Consider the following 19135-nt stretch of genomic DNA (forward strand, 5'->3'; position numbering starts at 1 on the left):
TTTAAAATTATTTTCTTTTCCCTACTGGCTTTACTACTGCTTTGTAAATTTTATTTTCCTCAAGAAGTGAAATAATAATGATGGAAGAATGGAATGGTGGGAATGGATGAGCCTGGACTGAGTGGACTGGAACTATCCGAACCGAAGTATAAAATTGAATATCCTTATCCATGTGGCAACGGAGCAAATCGACCGGTGCAACCGATGGCACCGTTGAGGGTATAACCTCAATCCTGGACATTAGAACAGCAATTCAACTTCGGGTAAAATTATTTTCCGCGGAGAAATTATTTTCGCCATGAAAAATTCATCTTTCTCTCGCTAATTTTTTTCTCTCTCTACTAACTGTTTTTTCTCTCTCTGCCAATTTTTCCTCTCCCTGCCCTCTCACCCCCTCTCCCCAGCCCTCTTCTCTCTCTCCAGTCTTTCTCTCTCTCCGGAGGAAGTTGACACTTTTTTTACAAACGGCCCTTCATACATGAAGGTGAAATAGTGGGGAGAGAATTTTTTAAAAAAGAAAAGGAGGCCTTCTTCATGGCCAAATCAGACTAAGTATCAATACCGTCGATACTGGGGTCTTGGCATCGATACTGCATGGTATCGATATCGTGGAGTATCGATGCCGAGTATCGTTAAGTATCGATCGAAAGTATCGATACTTTGCAAGTATCGGATAAGTATCGACATCCCTATTCCCTATACAGTGAGTTTTCAGTTTTCACGCTTCGTAGTTCGTCGTCCCTCAAATGCAATTTTTCTGTTTCAAGATGTGCGACAAATCAGTAGTCAACGCTACTTCCAAGTACTTCACTGACAACCTTGAGAAGAATCCCCATAAGCGTTTCGTTTCAGGAGAAAGAGTGAAGGCACCGTTTTACAATCAGCCTTGTGAAGAATTGGCAAAATGTCTCCTTGGTAAAATTCTGGTTCGTCAGCTAAGCAACGGCAGTGTACTTCGAGGGATGATCGTTGAGACGGAAAGCTATCTTGGCGGTGAGGATTTGGCATCTCATTCTTGTGGAGGTAGAGAGACTCCAGCAAACAAACCCATGTTTATGAGCCCCGGAACTGCCTATGTTTACTTTACGTATGGAATGTATCATTGCTTCAATATTTCCAGCAAAGGTAAGGAAGATCATCCTCAATTCATTTTCTCAATGCTGTAAAACAGCAACTCCATGCCTTTCAGAGTGCAAAGCATGATAACCGTGTTCAAGGCCCTATACCACCTTGCAACAAAGGGTTTATTGGAACCATCAAGTTGGAAGCCCTCAGGGTTGATCACTCATGAAAACATATTTATCCAAGCCTCCACATTATTTAAGCAAACCGGCGTTTTTTTAGGGGGGGTTCTCTCCCTCACCCTTAGGAGCCAGTAATTCCGATTTGGATGGTCTTTATTCAGGGTAAAAGGACCCCGCACACCTCTTACGGGAAGCTGCACCAAGAAGAATTGCCTTCTGACTCATGATTATCGACTCTCCTCAAGATGCCGATCAAAAGTTATAATTGCGCCAACTTTCTACAATGCACCGTTTTCGCCAAAAACCTTTGAGAACATTCAATTACTCGGTGATGTAAAACCAGAAAGATTCCTCATTTCAGTGCTCGATTGATAAGCGGCTGTGTGTCAACAAGGAAATCATGGGGACTCCCGCACCGAGCGGCAGTCCTATCTCGGATTCCGCACGCCGTTTTGCTCGACCGCTATCTAAATCAGATTCTTGAGGAGCATAAGAACAGGAAAGTCTGAACGTCTACCGGGCGAGTGCGGGAGGGAGATAGCCCCTGAGTCGGCAGGTACAGATAAGAAGACAGACATGCACTACGTTTTTTCCTTATTTACATCGGGCCTGTTCTCAAATGCTTTGTTCTTTTTTATTCATAGTCTCCAAACAATTGAATCTTCTCATAGTTTTTTTGCGAAAACGGTGCATCGTAGAAAGTTGGCGCAATTATAACTTTTGATCAGCATCTTGAGGAGAATCGATAAACATAAGTCAGAAGGCAATTCTTCATGGTGCAACTTCCCGTAAGAGTTGTGCGGGGTCCTTTTCTGCGTTTTCTAATTATGATGGAATACTTTCAACTGACTATGACTGCAACTTTTAAAGTGAGTGCCCTCCTTTTACCCACAAAGGGGGGCAGGGACGATGAAACTTGGATTCCGAAGGGTAATTCTCCTACTCTTGTCGACTGTCTTGGACTTCCTCCGGCCTAAAACCATTGAGAAGGAAGTCTGCATGGGTGGTCTGGGACATGCTGCACACGCGTGGCCTCTGGAAATCTTGCTTTGAAGAAAGAATCTACAGATTTAATAGTCATAAAACCAAACCTAAAGCACTAAGGAATATTAATTATTTGAATTTATCAAGATGAATGCTGAAAACATTGGGTTTTACGGCTTCCCTCCCTCTGAAGAATACTGTCGCAAGTTTGAATTTTTTTCCGTGTGATTCTGAAATTTTCAGACCAGGTACAAGTTATTGTTTATAGTCCATTGCAAATATGTTGAGGCACTTTCAGACTGGGATAAAAGATCCGCTATCTTGATTCTTGCATTACTTTACATGTATAAGTAACGTCAGACGATCTTGTGTCGCTGTTTAGAAATGCGTACCTGAACTTTTTTGGTGTCGACTCGAGTCTGTAGAAACTGCAAGTAATTTTTAAACCTCTAAAAATCAGTTGATTTGCATGGAAATACCTAAATCGCCTCGGCAGAACATTCCAGAACTAATGACGATTAATTTTTGGAAACCAGTGTTATCGCTTTTGATTGCAGGAGAGGGAGCAGCTGTGTTACTGAGAGCTGTGCAACCAATTGAAGGTATTGAAGAAATGCAGAGGAAAAGAAAACAGTTTATGGAAAATATGTATGCAAAGCGCAGAGCTAAACGTGGCCTTGAGAACAACATAAAAGCCTCTCTCTACCAAGATAAGAAGATCACCGAATTGTGCAATGGACCCTCTAAATTATGTATAAGTTTTGATATAGACATAGCCTCATGCAATAAGTGTGATTTGGTCAAATCGGATTCTCTATGGATTGAATATGGTGCTGATGGAACAGCTAGTGAGCCAATGAAAATTGTTGAAGCACCGCGCATAGGAATTGACTCTGCGGGACCTATCTGGGCAAATAAATTGCTCAGGTTTTACATTTTCGGAAGTGAGTTCGTCAGCCGACAAAACAAAGCTTGTGAAGAAAATTTACCAAGCTAGCTGAAAATACAAGCAGCAAAATCTTCTTTTCCATCTCCTCTCGACTCAGGTTTTTCAAGTAGGTAAGCAGCTAGAAAGATTTATCTTCTCTGCTACCGCTTAGTTATAATAATGGCTGGATGCTTAGAGCAGTCATAGCTCACAATGAATACCTTGTCAGTATTTTATACTGTCCACTCTTACAAGAATCCTTTCACGGCCATTCCAGACTTTTCATGGTTTTTCTGACAAACTGCCTATTACCTGGTAAGTAACTCATACTTCGTATTTCATCAATGCTTGTATCATATCTTTTAAAACTTAGACTGTAAATACAAGGGGTGTCCTATAAGTACCGCACATTTTTTAATAATTTAGAATAACGGTAGTAGATATCAAAATATAGTTCGTGTAGCATGAACATGCTAGTAATGACGAAAAAACAAGACAATCCTGAATTCTCCAGGTCAACACTTGACAAAGTCTCCAAGTTTTTAAAATGACATGTCGAGGTGACCCCTCCAGGATTTTCAGCACCTGTTCTCCGAAAAGTAAACAAGATTTAAACAGTAAAACATTCTGCAGACCAAGCGTGCTGGTGGAAGGAAGTTGGTAGTGCTAATCGACATGAAATATAAGCACTGCAATGTTAGGCAACAACAGGAATTATCATGTTCGCACTTGACCTCCTGCTGCAGGAAACAGGGGCTCTTGCATCAAGACCGCTCGTCCTCACACGACTTAGTTCACGAAAGAATGCGTGGATAAACATAGGTTTGTCTGTCTTCCGCATCCCTCATAATGTCTGGACCGTGCACTATGTGACTTTTGGTTGTTCCTCATATTCCAGAAGGCCTTGAGAGTTAAGAGGTTCAACTCTGTCAATGAAATTAAAAGCTGTTAAAACTTTCTTAATTAACCTTAGAGAAAAAGAGTTCATATCGTTTGTCTAAATTAAAAGAACATACAGTACTTTTGGGACACCCCTTGTAGAGGTGTCGTCAGCTAAGTTGACGGTTGTTTACTTTCGGTTTGCAAGTGCCAACGACGAATTTGGGTTTTGGGCCTCTGAACAAAGGGGCGTTCGCTACTATCCACATTGAAAACATCAGTCTCATGATCGGATCGTAAAAAAAACTACTCATCAGTCATGTATGATTTGCGAATTTTTTGTGGTTGTGATTTCTGCGTGGCCAATTAGTAAAGTGTTACATGGTCTGAAAGTATTAGAAAACTTATCTAAACTAGTGTTCTTGCTTCTGAGAGAGCCAGATGTTTTCATGTGAATAGTAGTGACGCAAAAACACCTGCAAACCGAAAGTAAATAACCGTCAACTTAGCAGACGACACCTCTACTAAGTACAACTTATCAAGTCCTTTAGTAAAATAATACTTTCTCCGAAAAAAAAATGAATAACTGTGGGAGAGTTTAGCCGCTTATGAAGGTAGTCTGGCTTTTCTGATCTTAGCACTTTAAAAAGTATTTTATCAACATAGCTCAGCATAAGTAAATTCCTGAAGTACTTTTTCACATAAATTAAAAAAAAATATCAGTTTCTGGGGGAAACTAACAATTTAGAAACATGTACTGTGGAGGGAAAATTACGATTTGGTATTTTCTAGCAGACATTAAAAACTAGTGGTGTAAACAATCTTGTTCTCCATGAATAACTGCACCCAAATTGTAGAAAGAGCTGGTAAGAATTTCATCAATGCTTTAGGAGACGGAGATTCCTGGCCCTTTCAACGGCATTCCTGCAACTGGCAGGATTTCTTATTCAAGTGATTATTTTTTCGGTAGATTTTGTGAGAAATATGATAGTATTTTTTGTTGACCTTTAATGAGTCAGTGGCATAAGTATGCGGATCTTTTGTTGGAAAAGAGCTTGATGCAAAAATGGCTTTTTCCACCACCCCCCCCCCTCCCCTTTGGAATTTTTTCAGGCTTTGTCTTGATTACTCATACTTGAGCGCTTCTTTTCCCAAATTTTCAGACCCCCAAAAATGGGGGGGGGGGGGGTGGAAGTCAAAACCTGTGAACCTCGATATCTCTCGTACGAAGTAAGATATCGAGGTCCGGTTTGGACGAAAAATCGTCTAAAATTGCATACTTAAAGATTCTAAAGGTCGAAATCCCGATATCACATTTTTAAGTCAACATACGTGCTTTTTTCCAGTTTTTAGGTCTAGAAAAGTTCTTTGAAACGAAAAATGTACAAAGATCTCAATTATTTGGTTGAACCCAAACCAGTTTTTTAAATTGTTCGTCTTTTTCCGCATCCAACGAGTGGTCTATTAAGCTGGGGAACCAAACGGTTCCGGAGTTATGATCGATTAAAGTTTCCGTTCAACGCGCGCCGAAAAGTCGGATTTGACTGTTATTTACCTATCTGACTTGTGGGTCATGTGTGCTACCTACCCGAGACGCATGTTAGTAATTTATTTATTTATTTTTTTTTTTTTTTTTTTTTTTTGCACAAAATAAACGTACAAAGTATACTTTTAGACATCTATTATGTCTTTAAAAAGCTCAGTTGATATTTAAGAATTAATACTTAACTAAATTTACAAATTTTAACAATATAAAATACTACCTCAATGTATCGAGGAGAAAATGAAAAACAGGATTACTACAAAATAAAAATGTCTTTTTACTTTAGCCAAATATGGACAACCAAGCCCGCCTAAAGTCCAAAGAACCTCCGATCATGTCCGAGGATTTGGACAAGCGAGCCCGGTTAAAGTCCAAAGAACCTCCGATCATGACCGAGGAGCACGAGGAGGCACGTTTTATTTATTTATCTCTTTCTTTACGGGAAAAATTTTGTGAACCCCTGGATTCCAAGCTCATGGGGCTTTCTGCGTTAGTCTCCTTCTGCATTGGTCCAACTCCAAGAGAGCTAGTGCTCCCGGGTTAGGGTGCCGATAAAGTCGGGCTTCATAAGAGTTGTACATACATCTTAGTGATGTTGTCCTCTACCGAGTCGATGTCGAGGTCAGCGCGAATATCTGCGTTTCTCTCAAACCATCTTGCTTTAACTATGCTTCCTAGTATTTTCATTTGCATGATTTCGATTTTGTCGAGATTTGACTTGGCTGCTTAACCCCACAATTGGCAGTCAAAACTCCAAACTGGCCTCAACATTGACTTGTAGAGGAGCAGTTTTAGTTGAAGGGATAACCGTGATTTGCGGCCTAAAAGCCACTGCATATTTGCAAATTTCAAGCGCAGTTGATCAACCTTTTTCTTCATATGTGCTTCCCACTTGAGCCTGGAATCCAGGTGAAGACCCAAATATCTAGAAACTTTATCAAAAGGAATTTGGATTTCACCCAATAGAAGTGGAATGTGGGTGAATGGTGTGTTAGTGAAAACAAGTTCTACAGATTTGGAAGCGTTCAGTTTGGTTTTATTCTATTAATTCTAGTAAGGTGAGATTGGACGTTATGTGCATGTTAGTCATGTCATGTGCTTGCACATTAATTCGATTGAAAAATATTTTTACACAACATAAATTATCTCTGGAATTATTATCGCAAATCGGAAGACAGAATGATTTTCAATTCTCACTCGGCTTATACTTTTGAAATCATCTTATTATTTTTTCCATCAAAGCTTGTGTACAAATACCTGATGTACCACAGCATATGACTTTCGGCAATTTTTGAGAATGTGTTTTGACATCCAGAAATATTGATTGATCAATGGATCATTTAGTTGTTCTCGATAAAGTAATATATAAACTATAAAACGAATTGACCTAATTTTTCTGAGGAAGTTATAGAAGAGGATCTAGTTAACTCTGACGTTTCAGTTTTCCAGTAATACCTAATATTAACCTTGATGTCAGACATGTACCGATTGCTATCCATGTAGGTGGTTCCACCCCATAAGTTAAGAGTTAAAGTGGACTTCATTTTTTCTTTTTCAGGACCAGCGTTACACCACGATCGTATAGGAGCTTTTATAAATGACCAGAAAAGAAACTCTTGCATGCGTCAGAGATTAGGGATCTTTTCCTTGTGTGAATTTTTGTGAGAAGGATGATGATGCCACTGATTTTCTCTGGATTTAACTTCCGAGCTCAAGAAAAGCTCTCTGAGTTGAGGCCGTAATGGAGGAGATCGTGGATGCCATGCTGAAAGTCTACCTCTACTTCCCGTCATACTCACCATGCTTAGATTGGATGCCATTTATCACTGAGTCTTAAAAGCTGCAGCCACAGCAACTCTGCTTCTGTATTTGCTCCTTATGTATGCATGAAAAGTTTGATTGGATGTAGAGGTGGTCTCTCAGCGTAGCGTGGGGGATTTCCTCCGTCACAGCCTGAATTTTGAGAGATTTTTTTCTAGTTTTGGAGTTCATTGCAGTGAAAACCAGTGGCACCATGTTTCTTGCTAAAACTCACCAGAGCATATGTGTTTCAATTGCGGATCTTCGACGCATGCAAGAGCTTTAATGGGGCTCTTCATTACGGTAGGTTATCTCTTTTGCCATCAGTGCGCAGAGAATACAACCAACTACAGAGGTTAACCGTTCACTTCTTTGAACACCGACCATCATAGCTATACCTTAATTTCAAGAGCGTTCTTAGCTTGTAAGTTCATTAAGAACATAAGCAAAAGTACTATTTTGCTTTTATCAGGACTCGCATTTAAACATTGCATTAAATTTTTGTTAATTTCTTCTCTCAAGAACCTAATTGCAAACATTGTCAGAACATTTCCGAGAAGACTTATGAACCTGTGTGTGTGTCTAGAACCTTAGAGTACTTTTGCAACCCTGCTCCTTTTTTACAGTTCGGATAGGTAGATAGGTACTTTGTATTGCTTCATCCCAGCTCAATACTTGGGAAAAAACAGGTTTCACTTTCTGAAAACAGCCAGTTATTTAATTTTCCCAATAGGTTTTAACACTCATCAAGTTTTGAACTTTCGCTGCCTGTTCAGTTCTTGCATTAAACAATTTATCCCAAGTTTTGAAGGAGCCTGTAACTGCACTCGTTACTCGTCCTTTTTTTTTCAATTTTCCTCCAAATATTCATTCTACCAGATAATTAATTCTTTGGCAAAAAGTGCGTTTCTTAATGGCAAATGCTTATTTTGTGAGTATTGATTCAGATTAAGTTCTCATGTTTCAATTCTCATTATTTCCATGGAAAATCTGAAATTTACTTTCTCTGTAGTCTGCAAGCTGCTGTTACTGTATATGAATATTTTTTTTCTTTTTCTCATGTATGAAAGTTTTTTAACTATACACATTTACAAATAAACCGATTTATTTTGTATGAACGCTTTTCTGTTTTCAATGTTCCATGTAATTCACTGTTAGTTATAAACTCTGCAAATCCGAGAATTGCGCTGCATTGTGCCCCCCAACAAGGAAAGGAATCTCGGCTCAAGGAAGCTAAATTTTTAAAGGAACATTTTTTGTCCCTCGAAAATTCGAATTTTTATATCGCCGAGAAAAACTGTTTCAGAGAGCCCTGTGAAAAAGTTACAAGCCTTAAAGTTAATTCTTGTGTCTATAGATGGCGAAAGGTTTTCTTTAAACCAGCCAATTCTTACTTCTTATGAACGGGGTAGATTGGAATTGGACGTATTTGAATCAAAAGGAATTGTGTTCATTCGGGCAGGAGCCCTCAGATCCACGAGTATACAAATACATACATGACATGGAGCTTGTTGCAATGGACGCAGTTCCTTTTAATTTAAACGCTTCCAATATTGAACAGCTTTCTCAAAACTACTTATTTGGAACCGCTTGCTTCAGGATGCCATTACTCTTGCTTGGTTTGACATTTTACAGACGTTTTTCCTCACAAAATGATCAGAGACTACTCTTCTATTATTTTGTAATAAAAACTCAAGTTTTTCTTTTTGTGGACTAAGTTTCCTAATTCGACGGGCAGTCAGTCACAAATACAGGAATATTAAGTAGAAAAACGAGGAGAAGGTGAAGTTCAAGTAAAGATGTTGAAGACTCTTGCTGCATATTTTCGCTACTAGTTAAGCCAAAAGCAATGATGAAAAAATAAATTTCCCACAACAAAAAAAAAATCTTTCAAATCCTGAAGAGAGGAAAAGTCAGGTTCAAAAATTGGACAAAGAATAAAGCGCATAGATGTTTCCTTTCCTTGTAGAAAAGGCACAATATTTTAACTTTTATTCTTAAATTTTTTGGTAGTTACACTGAAATTGATCAAATTTTTAGTAAGCGTGTTTGAAGGAATGAGAATAATTATTTCGATACAAAGGGAAGAGATTCGAATGTCTATGGCTGAACCTGGAAATCTCTTTGTCAGTTGGAGGTTCTAATTTCCAACTCATGACATTTATGCTGATGATTTAACTTAACAATATAATTTCAACAAAAGAAATTATCACAGTGACCCCCAAGAAATTATGAGACAATGATTGGTTTCGGAATTCGAAAGACAACGGATATACTTATTATGCTGAAGGAAACTTCGTTCAAATGAATTAGGGTGTAAGGACTGCATACAGGGTGTTTCAGACTACCCGTACCAGGCCTTTTTCTCGTTTATTTTAGGTCGTACGAAGTCGGGACCCGCGGGGTTGAATAGGGAATTGACCCCAAGGAATCCGAATTTCGTGGTCCCGAAACCCCCCCACTCCCCCTTGGGAAATAAAGGGGGGGGGGGTCACGATGCTAAAAGTCACGGTTCCCGACCGAATTGCGGATAAATCGCATCAGAATTAAAAACCACGGAAAATTTCACGTAGAATAGACCCCTGAAAATCCATAATCGGCCCATCCAAGGCCCAAAAATGACCCCCTAAAGCGGGGGACAGTAGGTACTGCTGAACCCTACTACAAATATTGCCCAGCCACGGTCCTGGAGAATCAGCGCTTCCGGCTCTATTGGGATAACCCGATCCTAACCGATAAAACCATCATGGCAAACAGACCAGACATAGTGCTTGTTGATAAGCGAGATCGCACCGCTTACATCATTGATATTAGCATCCCTAATAATCATAACTTGGAGCTGAAGTATCAGGAGAAGATGGTAAAATATCTGCCCCTAGCTGCAGAAATGAAGCGATTATGGAACCTGAATATTGTTTGTATCAAGCCCCTGATAATGTCAGTAACGGGGACAGAGACAAGAGACCCTCCACTAGTAACTTGGCCATGGTGGAAGCTTTTACTTTCGGGACTTCAGCATTCTACTGTTGACTTACCTACATGGTTGATGTTCAACAACGTGTTGGCAGTTTCGTTTTGCAAACAAGCCGAAAATGACCGACGTTTGGGAAAGTTGTTTGGCTTATGACGTCATCCGAAGCTCATCATCGACCATGTAGGTAAGTCAACAGCCGAAAATAGGGTGATGACTGTTGCTCGTTCATAATTGTCCATAAGGAATTGTTGAAACCCCGAAAGTAAAAGCTTCCACCTGTCGCTAGGAGGCCAGCGGAGGGTCTCTTGTCTCTGAACGGGGATAGTTCCAAAAAGTTTAGTTCAACATCTTCGAGACCTCGGAATAAACAGTTACCTGCTTCATTCAATGCAGAAGTCCGTCGTTATAAGCACGTCAAGTATTAATTGTCAGGTCGTTTCTTAATATCGAATAATTTTTTGATTTCACTTAAAATTTAATTTTTTTAAATTTTTTTTTTAAATTTTACTTTAAAATAACGTTTACCCTTTTTTTTTCAAGCAAGATAGTATGTGTTACTGACTTTGGCCTGTGGCCCGTCAGTAATACTTGTGCCGGAAGGGTTCCCTCTTCTGAGTTACAAAAAAAAAAAAAAAAAAAAAAAAAAAAAAAAAAAAAAAAAAAAAAATACTACTACTACTACTACTACTAATAATAATAATAATAATAATAATAATAATAATAATAATAATAATAATAATAATAATAATAATAATAATAATAATAATAATAATAATAATAATAATAATAATAATAATAATAATAATAATAATAATAATAATAATAATAATAATAATAATAATAATAATAATAATAATAATAATAATAATAATAATAATAATAATAATAATAATAATAACAATAATAATAATAATAATAATAATAATAATAATAATAATAAACAGGCCTGACATCATACTGCGAAAAAGGGGGCAAACTTGCTTGCTTATCGACGTGTCAATCCCAGCGGATAGGAACATATCATTGAAGGAAGCCGAAAAAAGACTCAAGTATAAAGACTTAGAAATCGAGATAAGTAGAATGTGGAAAACGGACACGAAAGTCATACCCTTCGTAATCGGCGCGACGGGAGCAGTCTCGAAAGAATGGAAGAAATTTAAGGAAGAAATCCCTGGGAAGCACTCTCTTGTCACAGCTCAGAAAGCAGCAATCCTCGGAACTGCTAGGATACTGAGGAAAGTCTTAAGTTGAAAACCTTAACCAAAGAATCCATACTCATTTGTTCCCCCACAACCTAAACCCCTACCCCACCATCATCGACGAGAAGCAACCTCTGGGTGGGCGTCTTAAGACACAGTTCTCACCCCGGTTACTGCAAACCTTATCGTCGGCTGTAAATTGGCCATTCATAGCCAAGTTAACACCGGCCTCAACCCACTTTACTCTCATTACCAATGAGCATTGTTTGCTCACGTGAAGAGAGCCCAACTACCCAGCAAAGCTGGAGATAACTTCGCATAATAATAATAATAAATCAAAAAGAAAATCTCAGAAAGCATCAGAACCAAATGGAAAGGAAAGATCATGCACGGGCAGTATCCACTGATGCTAGAAAATGACTCTATCGAGAGTAATCTCTCTACCATCTGGCTCAGTAAAGGTGTACTAAAAGCAGAAACAGAGAGCCTAATTGTAGCGGCACAGGATCAAGCCTTAAACACAAGGTACCGAGAGAGGAAAATCCACAAGAAACATGTGAATAGCAAATGCAGAATCTGCCACCAGTTCGAAGAAACCATTGAGCACATAACATCAGGTTGCCCAATTCTAGCCCAAAAGGACTATATCGAGAGACACAACAGAGTATGCACCCAACTTCACTACAGCCTCTGCAAAGAATATGGAATCGAAGTCGACGCAGATAAATGGTATGAACACAAACCGAAAAACACTGCAACAACCAGAGATGGAGAGACAACGATCCTGTGGAACTTCCCTATCAGAACCGATAGAACTGTTGAGGCAAACAGACCGGACATCATCCTACGTAGGACAGGCCAAACGTGTCTGCTGATTGATGTCTCTATCCCAGCAGACAGGAACATCACAAAAAAGGAAGCCGAGAAGAAACTAAAGTATAAAGACCTAGAGATCGAAATCAGCAGGATGTGGAAGACCAAAACCCGAGTCATACCCTTTGTGATAGGAGCTACCGGAGCAGTCTCTAAAGACTGGACTAAACTGAAGAACGAAATCCCTGGGAAACATTCGCTAGTATTGGCCCATGAAGTCTGCTGTGTTAGGCACTGCCAGAATCCTCCGGAAGGTCTTAAGCTAGGTGGAGCAGCGCGAATACACCTAGAACGTTCCCACACACCAAAAACACCCCTACCGCCTACCACCTCAGGAAAGAAACCTTTAGGCAGGCGTCCTCCAGACACCTACCCTGCCTCGGTTCCTAAAACAGGTATCCTAGTCCGTGACGAGCCACCCCCCAAGGGGGAGTGAAATAACCACCACCCGGCCACCCAAACCACAAACAGCCCTCATACCTAGGAGCATTGTTTGCCCCTGTGTGAGGGCTTAAAGCAACCCAGCAAAGCTGGTGACAGCAGTGAATATGAAAAATAATAATAATAATAATAATAAAATATAGAAAATAATATCCTACCTAAGGCTTTTTTGTCCTTCTTCAGTTTGTGCTAATTCGATCTCGGAAACTACTGGACCGATTTTCCTCGGATTTGTTTTAAATGAAAGCTCTTAGGCTGTAGATGTGCCAGTACCCCTTGGTTTTTGATTTGCGCGACCGATGTTGCAAAATTTACCTCGATTTGATGACAAAATATTTGCGTTTTTGCCACTGGACAGTTTGTGCTGATTTAATCTCGGAAACCACTGGACCGATTTTCCTCGGATTTGTTTTAAATGAAAGCTCTTGGGCTGTAGATGTGCCAACATCCCTTGGTTTTTCGATTTGCGCGACCGATGTTGCAAAATTTACCTCGATTTGATAACGAAATATTTGCATCTTTGCCAATGGACGAGTCATATGGTTGGGGGACCTCCCACCCTCTGATTTTCCGTTTCCCTCTCGACGTAAACCCATCTCCACCTGCCATTAACACGTGTCACCCTTCTACTCTGGCACGAGTCCTGCGGCAGTATACCTCCTTTCCTCATGCCGCCTGACTCGGAACACCTGCTACGCATTTCCTCCGTCGCATTGCTAATAATCAGTTCTTGGTTTGTCCAGGTTTCTTATTAGTGCGTCTAGAGTTTTGATTTCTTCATTATGTCTCTAGTTTTTTTTTATGAAAATTACTTAATTTTGATGTGTATTTTTCAGAAGATAATTTTCCTTTTTACGGCAGCACAGGTTTTATTAATAATTAACTTTTGTCAGCAGTTCATGTGTTCTTTCAAGAAAATCGGTAATCAATCTTCACCCTTTCGCACCGTTAAATTTTCACTAAGTGTTTTTATTTTTTTTCCAGGAGTGTTTTTTATTTTTCAAGGATGTTTCTTTTCCTAGAAGTAGGTGGTTATCATTATTAGTTTCTTCTTCTTTGTTTTTGAATTTATCAATTTGCCTCCAGGAAGTCCACTAATTATTCGTAGTAGCAATATTTGGCTCGCGAAGCGAGCCAACATACACTCGCGGAGTGAGTGACTGGGGGTCCAGAGGGCGAAGCCACCGGGTAGCGGCGCAAGCGAGCGTAGCGAGCTGAAGCAGCTAGTAAGCTACTAAATACCTTGTGTAGTTATAATAATCACATGCGAAAACAATTGGTATCATTTCCTGTAAGGACGATGGAAGGAGGTCAAAATTATTTTATATAGTTGCATGGAGAAATCGTAACATAATTGCTACTTTTTCCATATATTCCATCCAAAATTGAGCAGTCTTGCCTAAATTTCCCTCTTTCACCTGGGTCATTCCACGTCAACGCAACCAAGGTCGGAACCCGACCCCCTCCGATTTGGCTAAAAATTGGTATACGGGGTCTTTACATCATTCTAAGAAACTAATTTTTTGAAGGGTTTTCCCATCCGATGCCCCGTTCGCGAGATATCGACCCCCAAAGATGGGGTGAATTTTAGTGATATTCAAAAACGCCCGTTTTAGCGATTCTCATTTTCTCGACTTCCCTCTCTTTGACTCTCCATAGCGAGACTCTGTATCAATCCATCATACTTTGAAAGAGAGTATCTAGACCAATTTTTCATGTAGATTCTGAATATGCCATCAAAATTGAGCTAAAAATTATTTAAACGGCCGTAATTTAGAGTTTTTCAAAATTTACGATTTTTTCGCCATTCAATGTTCAAACTGAATTATCTAAAAAACAGTCTCTCCGATTTTCGATTTTTTTTTTATACTTCAAGCTTAGGATATATACTTTCGGTTGATATACTTTTTTTAATTGCCATCGGACGGTTAAGGGCCTAAAAAAATTCAAATAGGCCAAAAAAGGCTAAACATTGGTAAAAAAGGACGATTTTTCACATGTTAATCCAAATATTTCGATAATGAACTCTTCAATTATCGATATTTTTTCCCACTTTACCCTCTAACATGTATAAAATCAGACTATCAACGCTTTCCATACATGCACCGATCGATCAACGGCCTGATGGAAACCGGAAACCGACCGAAAATCCTCGAAATTGACGCAAAAAGACGATTTTTCACACCGTAACCGATACATTCCATGGACTGTAACTGCAATTTCCAATTTTCTCGATCTATTTCAACCTTAAGGTGTTTACTTTCGAGTAATAAACCCTTACTATAACGTGCATCGATGGGGCACGGATCCAAACGGAAGTGAAAACCGGCTGGAAATGCTAAAAAATGACGGGAAAAGGCGATTTATTGCAGAGTCAGGGGAGCATGTGTTCGAAAATTACGTCCCGTTTGCACGTTTGTGATGCAAGTTTACTCTCTTCATTTTGGTCCCTAGAATGAGAAAATCTTTGGTGGACTCTCCAATTTTGATGCCAAGGCCCCAAAAACAAGATGGCGGCCAAAATGGACGCTGAAATTGAAATTTTGGCAAAACGGCACAAAACGTCAAGAGAGGTGTCGATTCTCATGTTTTTTGGATCGTAGATTCCAGAAAAATTGTCATACAGACCCCTCGACCCACGGAAATGCCCAAAATCCAAGATGGCGGCCGATTTTGGCTCTTTAGCGGCTAAAACGTCAAATGCGTAGCAAAGAGAGGAGTAAACACACTAGATATCTGTTTTCGAGGTCACAGATTCCAAAAAAATAGCAGAAAAAAATATTTCATGCCAAATGGTGCTGATTTGGACCATGCAAAGGCCGAACTCGGCAGTCATTTTGATTAGTGTGTTCAGGAACACTCTAATCGGAATAATTTTCCGGGTCAGTTTCTATAATTAGCATTGTTGGTTTTTTTTAAGGTACCCCTGCAGAATATGGGTAAATTTGTTCTCAAATACACAATAAAACTATTCCGATGAGTTTTGACCCACTAAATCTGAAAATTGCGTTTATTCTTCCGGATTACCCCTCAATTTTCCGGAAAACTAACCAGGATAATGACCATTATTTCGGGCGGAATCGGGTTTTCCAGAGAATGGAGATGTTGCACGAAAAAGGGATTTGCGATTTGATCATTGATTCTTATGTAAAAATTCGCGAGAAACACGATGGTGCCACTGGTTTTCTCTGAAATCATCTCCCAAGCTCAAAAAAAGCTCTCAAAGTGAGTCCAAAATAGAGGGGATATCCAATCCTACCCTGAGAGTCCATCTGTACATCAAAACAAACCCTCCATGCAAAGATAGGGAGCAAATACATTAGCAGGGTTGCCGTGTTTTCAGTTTTGGAGTCCCCAAATAAAGTGGTAGCCCTGTCAATGTATTTGCTCCCTAGAGTCCCTTTATACTGAGAGTCAAGACAATGTGAATCCGTTTCTGATTGGTTCCCGTATTTTAGGCCTCCACAGTGTCACAAACGGGAATAAAGATTACAGTTTCACCGATTACAAAGATTATAATCTGGAATGGACCGGGGAACACAGATTAGTCCAGATCGCTAACATCGGCGGAGGAGCGTGAGTAGTTTTGTGAGCGCCATTGGCGGGAAAATCCATGGGCATTTAAAACTAGGAACCAAAACTGAAATTTTGGCTATTTTCAGCAGATTTTCGGCGGGAGAATACTTCTTTTTCAGATTTTTGTGGGATGAAACGTTCCGAAGAATTCAAGAATTAGTTTCTCAGTAGAATTTATGTGGTTCAATATTTCCAGATTAAATAATTAAGGTGGAAATAAATAAAGAAGGAGAATTAATTAAAATACGAGTAAACAAGGCTAAAAATTATTGAAACACTAAAAGGTAAGACGTTTCGAGCTGCTTCCAGCTCATTTTCAGCTGCAAAAACACATAAAAACAAGTAAAAAATTGAGTGGCGACCTGACCTCAGCCGTTATCACGTAACCACTCATAATAACGGCTGGGGTCAGGTCGCCACTCAATTTTTTACTTGTTTTTGCAGCTGAAAATGAGCTGGTAGCAGCTCGAAACGTCCTGCCTTTAAGTGTTTCAATAATTTTTAGCCTTGTTTACCCGTATTTTAATTAATTCTCCTTCTTTATTCGTATAATCGGGCTATGTTTTTGTGCTTTATCGGTGGAAATAAACAAATCAGAGTTCATCAGTATACTGAGTAGATAACATTATTGAAAAAATTTGCAGATTATAATATATCATATTTTTGAAGTTTAAAGCCTTAGAAACCGAAAATTAAAGCAAAATCCTGCCAAAATGAGACTTTTGGTTCCTAGTTTTGAATTCCCGCCAGGCCCCCATGAGAGCAGTTAATTGCTACCAACTGTTGTAAGAAAATTGGAACAGAATACTTAGCATAACAGTACTTGATAAAATCTTATTTGATCAAAAACCATTATTACACATTACTATTTATACTTTTTTCAAGCTTTATAATCAGATTCAATAGGAAATTTCTCTCGATCTGGTCAAGTTCTTTCACTACTGGTAGTGCCATCAATTTTCTAAAGTTGCCTAACCTGTAGCAAAAATTACTCACGCTTCTGAAGCATTGGCTAGATTGGATGTTAGCGATCTGGACTAATCTGTGCCGGGGAATTACGGGTTCGGCAAGGAACAAACGGAATGAGGGAAGGAACGAAGAAAGGAATTCGAGAATGGGCCGATCAAAGATTACGAAAAACGTTCAATTTCTGTAATCTTTATTCCCGTTTGTGACTCCATGAGGGGTGTTATCTTGACTCTCAGTATAAAGGGACTCTATTGCTCCCTATCTTTGCATGGAAAGTTTGTTTTGATGTAGAGGTGGAGTCTCAGGGTAGGGCGGGATATCCCCTCCATTTTGATCTAAACTTGAGAGCTTTTTTGAGCTTGGGAGTTGCTTTCAGAGAAAACCAGTGGCACCATCGTGTTTTTCGCGAACTTTTACGTAAGAATCGACGGTCAAATCGCAAAACCCTCACAAATGCAACAACTCCATTGTAGGGTGATGGAAAAAACGGAGGTTCCCGGATTCAGCCCCTCAAAATACGTAGGAATCACCTTCCCAAGTAGCATTTTGCAACGAAAAAATTGCAATTTAAATGAAATAAAATTTCCAGATGATTTCAACTTTCTTGCAAGAAAATTGCAATTATTTTACAACATCTGACCCCCTCATTGTAAAAAAGTTACAATTTTTTTTTTTGCAAAGAAATTTCAATATTGACGACCTTTAAATTTCAACCCCTAAATTTTCCGGGGAAATTATAATAATTCGAACCCATGCTTACCTAATGTCCTACGACGTTTAGCAGCATAAAATACCGGACGCCCTTGAGTGGGCTTGAACCCGACCCGCGAACGTCGTAGCGGTGCACTCTTCCACTGAGCTACAGGGAGCTGATGATGAGCTTGGTTGAAATCACGCCTGTTAAGGCTGTTATCGCATGCATCGCGTCAGTGCGTGGTTCAACATTCATCATAGATTTGATTAACGCCGTTTTTCTCAGGCTTCTTTCTTTTGCCTATTATTTATTTTTTTTCGTGTTATTTATTTTTTTTCATATTTTTTTTGTCTGATTTTTTTTTTTCGATATCACGTAATAGGTACTCACACTAAATTTACACCGGTGTAAATTACACCACATACTAACTTGAGAACTTAAAAATATTTTCAAAACTTTCTTAAGGAATATTTTTAACATGCATGTTTACAGGCAATATTTTTGAATTATTTTAAAAATATTTTTTGTAAACATTTTCAAAATATTCCTTTAAAATGTTTTAAAAATATTTTGAAAATATTTTACTTACAATATTGCCATGAAAATATTTGATAAAGGTGACAATATTTTCAAAATATGTTGGGCTATATGGGTTAGGTGAGACATTTAAGTCGAAAAAACTTTAAAACAACTAGAGAATTGGATGCCAGGCACATGGCGTGAATTTGTTACAACATGATTGCACCGAAATTGCAGTCTTTATAGTGCCTTGAAAAAGAAGGTTAGGCAACAAGCATAATCTACATTTCTTGCAAACTTATTGCAATAAAATTGCAACTTTTTAAGCGCCTTCAAATGAACGTATAGGCAACAAGCAAAAATTGCAATCAACTCACAATCCATTGCAATGAAATTGCAATCCATGCTACTTGGGCTTATCTCATCGGGGAGACATGGTTGTAATTTTTTTGCTTGTTAAACAGTGCCATTGCCGGGGAGTGCCTGATACTCCCAATTTCGATAGTAATTAA

At 39.0% G+C, this 19135-nt stretch overlaps 1 protein-coding gene across 5 annotated transcripts; it reads left to right on the forward strand.

Moving 5' to 3' along the window:
• Nucleotides 1-541: 541 nt before the first annotated feature.
• LOC109043218 (putative 3-methyladenine DNA glycosylase) lies at nucleotides 542-8492 on the forward strand. Of its 5 annotated transcripts, none has more exons than XM_072296388.1 (4): nucleotides 544-1125; nucleotides 2765-3471; nucleotides 5382-5634; nucleotides 7137-8492. In XM_072296388.1, exons 1-2 carry the CDS (start codon nucleotides 747-749, stop codon nucleotides 3223-3225), a joined length of 840 nt encoding a protein of 279 aa, XP_072152489.1. In that variant the 5' UTR covers nucleotides 544-746; the 3' UTR covers nucleotides 3226-3471; nucleotides 5382-5634; nucleotides 7137-8492. The 5 variants fall into 5 exon arrangements, with proteins under 5 accessions (XP_072152491.1, XP_072152489.1, XP_072152488.1 ...); XM_072296387.1 differs by lacking the exon at nucleotides 5382-5634 and adding an exon at nucleotides 5865-5987; XM_072296390.1 differs by lacking the exon at nucleotides 5382-5634 and having other exon boundaries at nucleotides 542-1125; nucleotides 2765-3287.
• The last annotated feature ends 10643 nt before the right edge of the window (nucleotides 8493-19135 follow it).

The sequence above is a fragment of the Bemisia tabaci genome, chromosome 2 (genome assembly GCF_918797505.1).
Source record: "Bemisia tabaci chromosome 2, PGI_BMITA_v3".
Lineage (NCBI taxonomy): Eukaryota > Metazoa > Arthropoda > Insecta > Hemiptera > Aleyrodidae > Bemisia > Bemisia tabaci.